The 12,342-nt window shown below is 38.5% G+C and overlaps 1 protein-coding gene across 1 annotated transcript in view; it reads left to right on the forward strand.

Moving 5' to 3' along the window:
* Positions 1 to 12,342, forward strand: part of MLIP (muscular LMNA interacting protein) — a 72,691-nt gene that overhangs the window by 20,233 nt on the left and 40,116 nt on the right. The window contains exon 2 of the mRNA XM_081945557.1: positions 9,939 to 10,034. Within this exon, the coding sequence (XP_081801683.1) occupies positions 9,939 to 10,034 (96 nt within the window). The remainder of the gene's footprint in view (positions 1 to 9,938; positions 10,035 to 12,342) is intronic.

Genomic DNA, 12,342 nt, shown 5'->3' on the forward strand with positions numbered 1-12,342 from the left:
TTCTTTCTTTCTTTCTTTCTTTCTTTCTTTCTTTATTTCTTTTTTCTTCTTTCTTTCTTTCTTTCTTTCTTTCTTTCTTTCTTTCTTTCTTTCTTTCTTTCTTTCTTTCTTTCTTTCTTTCTTTCTACATAACCTGTCCCTTTTTCAGGTTTATTTTTTTTAAGGCAAATGGTTCTCCTCCTTTGTGCTACTCTTGTATGTGCCTTTGTAATTCTTCTGGGTCTTGTCAGAAGAGAGCAACATCATCTGCAATTGTTAAGTGGTTTAAATAGGTGCCATTGATTTTTATTCCATCTTTAGCCCAGTCTAGTTTGCGAAATACTTCTTCAAGCAGTGTGAGAAAAGGATAGGTGATATTGTATCACCTTGTCATATCCTCATTCTTTGTTGATTTCCACTTTAAGATCATTAAGGCATTTTCATATATTGATTGTAGTAAGTTTATGCAAGCAGTGTCTAGGCCTTGGTTGAGCAATGTATTGATTGCTGCTTGCTGGAATACTGAGTCAAATGCCTTTTCATAATTAATGAAAGCCATGCAGAGGTACTCATTGTGGCTTTTAATGACTTGCTGAATAATCTGGAGGGGATTCATTGTGCTGCAACCACTACTGAACCTTGTTGGCTCCTTTGGCTGTGCATCATTTAATGTTCTCAGCATTCTTTTTGCTATTATCATGGTGAAAATCTTGTAGATGACTGAAAGAAGGTTTATTGGGCAATAGTTCTTTAAATAATCTTGGGCCCTTTTCTTGTGTATAAGAATCACTCCAGCATTTCTCCATGCATCAGTTATTTTCTTTTCTTTTCTGAGGCATCTTGATTACAGTTTTACTAGTAGCTTGGGTAAACTGTGATCCACCAGCTTTCAGCATTTCAACTGTAACATAGTCATTTCCTGAAGCTTTGGTATTATTCATTGATTTTATGGCATTTGATACTTCCCCTTCTGTAGGTACCCACACAAATAATGTGATTAGTTATTCACTTTTGTCCCTCTGATGTTTCTTATATTTTTGTAGAAAGAACTGCCAAAAGAAGACAAAGGGGTGAATTAAGCTCATTCTTGAAGTAGTATAGATCAAAGTGCTATTAAAGAAAGATCTGTCCTGCCTTCCCTTCATCTTTTTCCAAGCTACACTTCCCCAACTTTTAACACATCTTCATTGAATTTTCCAGAAATTGATAATGATGGAGGGAGATTTATTTAAGGCTGGAATCATATCCAGTTGCAATGCACTTTGGCTGCCTTCTGACCATTAGCTCTAAAGCACTTTGCAGTAGTTCTGGCAAATTGGTTTGGCTGTAAAGCCACTTTTTGAAAAGGAAGGTAACTACATCAATCTATTATCAATCTTACATTGTGGCATCTTGACATCCTAGTTTTCAAAGTAATTTATAGATGCCTTCCCTAAGAAAAATGTTGATATTTGTAATTGGGACAAAATGTAGTGAATTGGGATTTTTAGCAGCAAACAGGCTGATTACAAATGAAGCTGCTGAGAATAATTATTTTATGTTCTTCCCTATGTTTCTAAAAATCTGTAAGAATAAAAATTCTCTAGCTCCAAATAGAGTTTTGAAAACAAATGCATATAATTCTTCTAAGAAACTATTTTATCTCAAAATGGGGATCTGGAAGGAACTATATTAAAATTTGATTGTCTGTCTGTCTGTCTGTCTGTCTGTGTGTGTTGTGTATGGGTTTGTATATGTATGTGTTTGTTTGTTTGTGTATGTGTGTGTGTGTGTGTGTGTATTTATGTATTTATTTCAGAAATATATATATATATATATTTCTTTATAATATTTATTTATTTATTTATTTATAATATATATTTATTTATTTCAGAAATATATATATATTTCTGGAAATGTTAGTGGCACATAATAGATTGCTTTCTGTAAAGTTAAATTAGGATGATGTGATTCAAGCTAAAACTAAATTTGCTTGGGTTTTTATTTGTTTATTTTTTCATTTATGATATGTGTCTGTGTGGAAATTCGTGTGATTTTCATAGGCTACAGTGCGTAATTTACCATTTTGTATCCATTTTTTTTAAAAAAAGAAAGTGTATTGTTTCTAACTCTTCTCTACTTCTGGATTATTGTTTCGATGTTAACCTTGGTGTTAAACTATACACATCTAAGTGTTGATTGCTGGTGGGGAGGTATTTTGGTCTTTTCATTCTTTTTTTTTTTTTTTGGCTTGTTGGTTGTCTCTTTTGCACAGTATGTAGAAGTTGCTTATGTCTATGTGTCTATTAATCACCAATTCGTTAGTGTGCCAGGCTTCCAGGAATTATCTAGCATTTTTGGTCTGGTTAATAAGATAGATGCGTATAGGCAATTTCCCAGTTATGGGAAAAAAGATTATCAGGAACAAATGTTCCATTGGACCCCATAAGCTAATTTTATGTAGATAGTTAGAGTGAATCTAATCGGGTAGTTCATCCTCATATCCCTCTATTCAAAGCATGAAGACCCGCACTAAACACTGTTAACTACTGTTAAGCAACAGTCCTCATGACATCACCAGAATTTTGCCTCTAGCCAGCTGTGGAGACAGCTGAAGTTGCCTTTAGCTGCTCTACTGTTAAAACAATGTAATAATGGGCCTCTTCTTCCAATATCAACCTTGCTGTATTAACATTGACGGTGCCTCCAAGATAGTGTTGATGACAGCATGGTCAGAGCAGTGGTGGGTTCCTACTGGTTCGGCCTGGTTCAGCCAAACTGGTAATGGTATGGCGGCCTGGGTCGGCAGCGACCCAGGCCTGCCACGACCCTGAACCCTTTCTCTGGCGTATGGCACCGCCATCTTGTTTTTTTCTTCTCCACATGCAGAGTTCAATTTTTATTGCACTGCACATGCACGAGCAGCGCACATCAAGCACGTGATCAAAACAGTAGTGGTGCCTGCCGGAACCCACCCCTGTAGAACTGAATCAGCAGCTCCTTGGGCAGTATTGTTATTGTTACATTGAATGGGAAGGATAATGGTAGAAAATAATACTTCTCTGTTTGTATGATAATATTGGCCCCCTCAAATCTGCTGCCCTTTCCAATTGATCTCATAGACAGAATTGGCATATTCTCATACAATCTGTGTTGGGATGTTTCCTCCAATGAAACTTTTCTTTTCCTGGAAGAAAGAATGAAACTCTTCTTGCCTGTCCTTATCTTTTCAGAGGTCCACTGGAAACATGACTCTTCCTGGAGAAGCAGAATCTCATTCTCATATAGGGCTCTTGAGACACTTGAACCATAGAGTTGGAAAATCATTTTTTCCCCTGTTCATTGCTGCACAGTTCAACGTCATACTGTACTTTAGCGGATCAAAAGAGCGTAGTCTAAAAAGCGAAGTCGATATGTCATTATTTAATTGCAGTGATTTGCTTTCCTCTAACCCAGGGGTGTCAAATTTGCATCATCATGTCATTGTCACATGATGTATTGCAACTTTTCGCTCCTTTGCTAAGCCGGGCGTGGGCGTGGCCAGCACGTGATGCATCTGGCCTGCGGCCGCAAGCTTGACAACTCTGCACTAACCTGATGACCCTCTGGCTTGTCCACATTTTCCAGCCCCATTTATTGTTTACTGTTTGTTAGATGCATATTTTGCTTCTCTTCCATGAGTTTAAGGTAGCAGTTACAGCCTTCCATCCTCCCTGTTTGTTTCAAGTCTGTGCATGTGGGAACTGGATTCCTGTTCACTTTGGGCATAGACTTTTTGTCTAAGCTCAAGAGATACTAGACAAATGTTTGGGAAAATGTGCGCTGAAACTCTATGGAGATTCTCAGTCATCCAGGTCATGCTTGTCCCAAAAGTGCTTTTTTAAAGAGGCAACTGGACTTGCTGGTTTGTCTTTGAAGATGTTTTGCTTCTCATCCAAGAAGCTTCTTCAGCTTTGACTGGATAGTGGGGAATGGAAGGATTTATATTCCTTGCAGACAGCTTGCCATTTGCATCCTTTTAGCAGGTTGTTAAGGTGGAGGTTTATCTGTGTTATCATGGTCACCTGAGTGGTGTAAATTGGTGTGGAGCCTTCTTGGAACTGTTGAAAGGACTGTGTTGTAGATTGGAGAGAGATGATGTCGTATCCCCCCCCTCTGTTGAGAGAGGTCTGTTCAATTTTGAGCCCTCATGCATGCTGAAAGGGTTGCCTAAATGACAATGGACACAATGGCTCCTTATAATAATCAACAGGGCGAATTGCAGTTATCAAGATGTTAGAGGTTCTGAGTAATACTTCAGCTTAAATTACTTTGATGTCATTTTCAACCTGCCCACTTGCGTATTGTGATTCTTTAAATTATAGCTTTTCCTAGTACATCCGCAGCTCTGGCATATACATCATCTCAGAAACGTAATGTTTTTATGACAATCCTTTTGCTTTCTCGCCGACACTGTTGTCGATTATTTCTTCATCTATCCTCTAATGGGACTTACTATTTTGATCTTTTGTCAGTGATAATTCAACAGTGAGTCACCAGCTTGATCAAATCATTGGAAATGATAAAACAGTTTCCAAGGCAGGCTGTTTGCCACTGAAAATTGTCATTGCATCCTATCCATTCTTCCCCATGACACTTGATTGATAGCACAGAGCTTGCAAATGGATCCCAGATAACAGTTGTCCTCCATTTCAAGAAGCCATGTAGGAACTACATCCGTGTAACCCCAATACACACCTGCGCTGCATGTTTAAGAGGCTGAGAAATCTGCTGCTTTCACTTGGATCCTTAGATACTGAACTGGCAGTAAAATAAAATGTGCGCTGAACCGGCAGTAATGCCAGCAGCAACCCACCCCTGATACGTTGCCTCGATCTACACATCTCCATCAACCCTAAGCGGTAATTCCCACACATCAGAGAAATATTTACAGAGTCTTATGCATGTTACAGAGTCCTTTGTCCTCAACAAGAATAATCATCATGGTTGGGAAGATGATTTTCCACCCACCCCCCAAAAAGGAAAGGCTTAGTCATTTTCAGTTTAGTCATTTGGACTTTTTGGCTTAGTATTCACCAATCCATAAGAAAACTTTTTCCAGGAATAAGTATACTCATTGTTCTCAAATGCAATATATTTTATATTAAGATGACATATGATTTAATGCTATACTGGTTTAATGAGCAAAATCCACTAACATCTCTTGAAAGCAGCCTCATTGTTTTAACCATGGCACATTTTAGCAGCAAGAAAGTTGTACAAAGAGATCGTTTATCTCCAGATGCTTCTTGTGCCCACATATGCCGCCTACTTTCCAAATATCCCAAAAAAGGAATTTCACTTGTGACTGGAACAAGCATTGTTTCTCTAAAACCTGGTGTCCATATTAGCTTTACATAGCAGACATCTGGGAGTTCCTGATCTCCACATGTGATGCGGGGAAAAGAGCAGGGAACAGAAGGAATTGCTTGACAGAGGACAGGTACGATTTAGTTTTCTAAAAAAAGAAAGATATGGCGTACTGTAGAGATGGTGCTGTAAGACTAGATATTGCTTACAGGTGTTTGCAATGCAGCATGAATTTTAAACTGCAATAACTACTCTGAAAGCCATAGTTATATCTATGGCGAGTTAGATGTGTTGAATATATAATTTATGCTGGTCCTGTTACCTGCAAGATATTTAGAGAAGTTGGGAGACTTTTTAATTATGGACTACGAAACTCTGTATGACTAATTTAGTTTTTGAGTTTACCGAAATAGAAGCCATCTGAATGAGCCCGTGAAGTATAAATTGTTGCAGCATGTGAGCCTGATCTATTCATAGGTCTGTGAAATCCTGGGCCAGTTGTGCAACTGTAAATATCACAGATTAGTTAGCAAGTATGATGTATGCAGACTTTAAAGCCCATCTGCAGGATTGAAAATGTCAATTGGTGCAGCTCTCTGAGGAGAGTTTCATTTGGAAGGCAGATATTGCCATATGTTAACATTTGCTTCTGCTGAAACAATAACCTCAATTTCTCTTTAGGGATAAATGGTTCCATGTGTTTCCCACCAGCTTCTGCTATATAAGTGTTGTCCAGTAGAACCTCTATAACATCTTAAAGACAACTGTTTATTTTAAGAAAAACTGATTGATTGAACAAGGTAAACCTGGTGCTCCTTTCCACATAGATTGAACAAGTATAAATATTTCATAGTTATTCGATATCTTGAGTGAATTCAGTGAGTAGCAATAACTCACTGGGCATATCTTGAGTGGGTCCAGGTCTTCTTGGCCTTTGGAAGGGAGGCTACCAGGAATGATAAGATAATTGTTAGAAAACATCTCAGAAGAAGGTAATGAAAAATTTTCTATGACTAAGAAAACTGTAGGGTTGGGTTATGTCCACGTAGTTGCCAAATGCAATTAATTGATTGATTTTGTGCCATCAAATCATTGTCAGTTCTTAGTGACCACATAGATTTTCTTCATGAGAATCCCCCCCCTCACCTAGTCTTTAAGAGTCTTTCTCTTGCCTTAAACACCTTTTAGTGCAATATTCATGAATTTCAACTTCTAAAATTGGTTAATGTGCTATAGGGGTAGGGTGTGAGTATGTTTACTATTTGTGAAATAATTGATGGGAACTTTGACCTGGGTAAGAAATTCACACATGCTGCTCAAACGACCAAATCATGCTGACATGCAAGCCTTCGATGCCCTTTCTCTCCCAGTGAGTAAAATGCTCTTGCATACATCTTCAAGAATTCACAGTCTACGTGCTTCTGTGACCGTCCCATGGTATCTTTTGAAGAATGGCTCCTCTGTATTGAAAGTTCTGAGCAGCACTTCTGAAGGAAAAGCAGTGGCCTCTGCTCCTACTGAGTGCTTTTCTAGTGACTCACTTTTGCTTTGTATAGTACGATGCTGTCCTACAGCCTTAATTGACACCAGGACTTCTCTCTAGTTTGGTGTGCACAGCAGGCAACAAGGGGCTGTGCTTTAGTGAACGTGTTCTTCTTGGCGACCTCTTTTGTAGCATGGACTTCTTTTAGATTACAACTCATGGAATTCCATTCAGATTGGAATGCAAAGAATTGTGCTCCAGATCCATTGAGACAACTCAACTTAGGGTAGGTAGATGCCTCTCAGGTAAACACTGGAATCTGGTTGGATTCCACTGGAATACCCAGGGCGGAGGGAAACATATTTTTAGGGCTAGGATAATGTGTAAACCTGGCCATTGTGCCTTAGTAACTGTAATATCTCTAGGGCTGAGATCAAATAATCCAGCCCTAGAGATACTGTGGTTATTGAGGCACATTGGCCAGGGCTACACATAACCCTGAGCTAAAAACTATGGTTTACATGCTAGGGTTTCTGGCTTGTTAAAAAAAACAAGCCAATAAACTTATTACAACTGATATTTATTGGCTCATATTATAAAACGTGGATTCTCAAACTTTCTGTCCTTAAGTCACACTTGGGTGGGAGATGCTGGCAGAACTGAGTCACAAAGCTATTCCTATGATGGGAACATTTATTTCAACATGTAAAAAATGCCTCATGGTTCTTCATAGGAATAACTTTTAAGCAGCTTTCACACAGTTTCAGGAATTTGATCTGTATTTTGTTTTCTTCTTTTTCTTCTTGGAAGCAAGCTGGTTGCTTCCATAGAAGGTTCTAGTGTCAAGAGAAAAAGTTTTAAAATCATTTTTGGGAACTATGCAACTGAACAGGAGAATATTTGTATGGTAACTCAGTTTAAAATCTCAGTATTTAGCATCATGTGTTGTTCTGTGAAGGCTGTGGTACTTGATTTATAATCAGCATTTCTTGTTCTGAAAATTACCTTGAACAATTTGAGTAAAAATGTAATTATCGATACCTGGGAACTGATTTTTCTTTTGATAAATTTTATTGTGTTCTTGAATTGGCTCTGACTTTGTAACCTGAATCTAAAATTCCAGGTTTTAGGAGATAAATATACACATTTAACCAAATCCTTCTTTTTTTAAAAAAATCGTTACAATTGTATGATATATTGACACATGTATATTTTTAAATTAAAAAAATGACATGTGATTTTTACACTGCAAATTGCCTAAATTTTATTGAACTATATCCTTTTAGTGTTCATATCTATTAAAATTCCAGAGAGTCAAATCAGACAAATGGTTATCCAACACCTTCTTAAAACCTTCCAATGTTGGAGCATTCCCTCTAGTTCCTTTATGAAAATAATATCCAGTTTTATTTTTGTGCCACCCTTTTGCTGAAAATGGATTGGCCAGTTGGTCAGTAGAGTCCAGAGTTATTTCAATAGTATGATGGGCGGCATATAAATTTTAAAAAAGTAAATACAGCCTTGGGCTACAGCTATAGGGAAGAAGATCTGGTGCTTTCATTCCCTTTATAGTGCTCAGAAGAGACAAATCAGTCTGTGTAATTGCAGAAAAGTACCTTTGTGCTGCAACTTGATCTGAAAATGAGTCAGAAGATTTTCACTGTGGAAAATTCTGAGTTGATACAGTTTCCTCTAAGAACCTGATGGGAAACAGAAATCTTCCAGAGCCTTGTGACTTCCCATTATTATGCTCAGAAAATACAGTTCAGATGCATTTAGTTTTGAAATAGCACAGAATCGTTATCTGGTACTCCTTTTTTTTCTACAAAGAAAGAGAACTGCTGGATAAATTCCTGGAGTTTTTGACTGTTTAGAAGTAGAGGACATATGCACATTGCAGTCTAGACTGGCCTTGCCAAGTGACTCATTCCATTTTGTCTAATGTGCTGCCAAAGAGAAAAGTAACAGCAGATTTAATGGGCAGGATGTATTCAGAGATGCTTCTCTGGTCTTATCAATTATAGGTTTTTTTTTTTAAAAAAAAAATGCTTTAGAGCACCCTGAGAACAATTGTTCTTTGTTTTACATTCCATGTTACATTCCATGTTTGAGGGAGATGGGAGGTTTAAAATGTGAAATATAAATAGATGATAGATAGATAGATAGATAGATAGATAGATAGATAGATGATAGATAGATAGATAGATAGATAGATGATAGATAGATAGATAGATAGATAGATAGATGATAGATAGATAGATAGATGATAGATAGATAGATAGATAGATAGATGATAGATAGATAGATAGATAGATGATAGATAGATAGATAGATGATAGATAGATAGATAGATAGATAGATAGATGATAGATAGATAGATAGATAGATAGATAGATGATAGATAGATAGATAGATGATAGATAGATAGATAGATAGATGATAGATAGATAGATAGATAGATAGATAGATAGATAGATAGATGATAGATAGATAGATAGATAGATAGATGATAGATAGATAGATAGATAGATAGATAGATAGATAGATAGATGATAGATAGATAGATAGATAGATAGATAGATAGATTTAGATGATATAGATATAGATGATATAGATAAATAGGTAGGTAGATAGGTAGGTAGGTAGGTAGGTAGGTAGGTAGGTAGGTGGGTAGGTGGATGGATGGATAGATGGATGGATGGATAGACGGACGGGCGGGTAGCTAGATACAAAGACAGAGATATACACATACACTGACAGGCAGACAGACAGACAGACAGACAGAAATTCAGCATCCTATGGTGACCTACGTAGAGTTCTTGCCTCTCATTTCCTCCCAAGAGGCCTGTACAGTTGGATTGTGAGAAAACAGCTGTTCTGAAGTCACCTAATGAGACTCTGTGCCTATGGGTGGAAAAGAACTGGGATCTTCCTACTCCAACACAATAACTGCTTATGACTATGCCAAAGTCAACATAAATTGGTGAATAATTTACAGCAGAATGATCAAAAATTAGAGTCTGTCTTTCCTCAATTCTTTGAACGAACCGTAGCAGTATCTGTTGGGTGATGTAATATAGGCAGGGCACACAGCAAAATGCTATGTTTGTTCAATTTCCTTGCTATATAGTATCTGCATCTATTGTAGGTTCCTTTGGAATCTGGATTTCTTAAGTTCACTTTTGTGCCTTCCCTCGGAAGACTGCCAACTCAATGCTACCTTGCTGACTGCACAACATACTGCGTGAGTATTGCAGAAGGATCTGAATAGAAGAGTGTTAAACAAATCTATTTTGCTAATTTATATGTTAATCTTTGTCTCAGTTATGTTGGAGTGGGGAATGGAGAGAATTGTCTCAAAATGTGTCTAGCCTGGAAATAAAAGGTTGGGTACAATAGGCAGAAAAGCAGTTATAGCCTAAAATAAATGGTGTCTTTTTTCCCAGTGCCTGTAGTAAATCTAAGCATGTACACATCCAGCTCAATATCTGAGATTAAAATGTTCACCAGAACAGAATATCTGCAAGGTTGATTCTAAGAACCTCAGATATGCAAGTAGCAACGAGAATCTAAAAGATGAGCCAAGCTATTTAACTTTAAAGACATGGTTACCAGTTACTTTCCTCCTTTTCTTTGAACATTAAGAAGGGAATCTCTGGAGATTTTCAATCATCCAGGTCAGGGGTCAGCAAACTTAAACACTCAAAGAGCCACAAAGGTCCTGACCGGAAGCTTCCCATTCAATTCTGGAGATGACCGGAAATCCAGTTCTCCCACCATAGAGTCTCCTCCTAGCACAGCATCCTTTTTCCTCTACCTGTCCTAACCAAAAGCCCTATCAATTGTGGAGCCAACTGGCAACAGGGAGCTGCAGCAGAGGGATGAAAGAGCCACAGGCGGCTCCAGAGCCATGGGTTGCTGACCCCTGATCCAGGTTATGGTTGTTCCCAATGTTTTTTCTTCCCAAAAGGCAACTGGATTTTCTCGGCTTTTTTTCCTTGAAAATGTTCAGATCGGAACAGCCTCTTGGATAAGAAGCTAAAAGTTTTCAAGGGAAAAAAGGTAAGAAAGTCCGGCTGTCTTTTGGAAAAAAACAAACCTTTGGGACAGATTAAAAAGGGAACCAGTTTAGGTTTGGACTAGGTTTGGACTTGGATATAGGAAGGGATATCAGACCTCATTGGCCAATCCCTTTAGCTTCTCCTTTGGTCCCTTTCTTCAGCTTCTGTTTCCAAACAATGACCCTTTAGACCATTTTAATTATTAATTTAATTTGTGGGTGAAGAAATCCAGTCCAGTGTGATCAAGATACCTATGCTAGAACCCTAATGTATGTTGAATCCTTTATATTGTGAAATAAAAAAGGGAAGGAAGACAAGATAAAGGTAAAGGTTCCCCTTACACATATGTGCTAGTCATTCCCAACTCTAGGGGGTGGTGCTCATCTCTGTTTCAAAGCCAAAGAGCCAGCGCTGTCTGAAGACATCTTATTTTTCTACTTGCATTTTTTACATGCTTTCAGGCTGCTAGGTTGGCAGAAGCTGGGACAGGTAACAGGAGCTCACTCCATTATGCGGCACTAGGGATTCGAACTGCTGAACTGCTGACCTTTCTAATCAACAAGCTCAGCATCTTAGCCATTGAGCCACCGGGTCCCTTCTGCAAACAAGATAGCTGCTAGCTAAGATACAGGATGGCGCAGCAGAAGGCCTGGGAACTGAGTTGTGAAGAACAGGCAGATTCAAGGTCTGTTGGCTAAAAGAGAAAATTAAATAAGTACAAAGGTGATTGGCAGCCAAACCCAAAACATCTGGCTCTCAGGAAAAAGAAACAGCTACCATCCTCCACTATACCCAGTATGAGGTGGTGCTAAAGAGGAGGAAAAGTGCAGATCGTATGTAAAGATGAAATCTACTGCAATCTGCCAGGAAATCTGAATTACTCTCTTGCCATTTTTTGTTTGTATGTTATTAAAATGCAACCTCCCAGAGCAACAGGAGAGATTGTTTAAGAAGGGCAACATGCAGAAGAATTAGATATACTGTGTCTTTCATTCTTGGTCTGTCTTGCAAGGGTTCCAAGAAGGTCATATGTGGTTCAGAGATGGCTTCCTACCAGTTCGGACTGATTCAGTTTGGCTGAGTAGGTAGTAACTCGGCCGGACACGTGCCCGAACTGGTTCTATCCTCGGGGCCGCCATCTTGATTTTCTGTTCTGTTCTGAGCGAAGTGAGCACGCATGTGCAAAATTTTTCAGGCACCGAACTGGCAGTAATGCCGGCAGGAACCCACCCCCGATGTGGCTGAAATATAACCTAAACTGTCTTGAGCCACAAGCAGAACTTCGCAGCTACAATTTTTTTGTTTTGTCTGCTAGAAAAGGTTTTGGTTTGAAACTTTGTTTTCTTTCATACCTATGGGATTTTATTCCAAATTTATCCCTCTGATAATCATGGGAATTCCAGTTGTTGCCCTTGGCCTTTGTTTTTGAAGTGCTCCATGTTCCCTACTGCCTGGCTGCAGCTGTTCCAGATTTCTGCACTGTCCTGGATA

The sequence above is a fragment of the Natrix helvetica genome (genome assembly GCF_964273705.1).
Source record: "Natrix helvetica genome assembly, chromosome: 2".
In the NCBI taxonomy this organism is placed as follows: Eukaryota; Metazoa; Chordata; class Lepidosauria; order Squamata; family Natricidae; genus Natrix; species Natrix helvetica.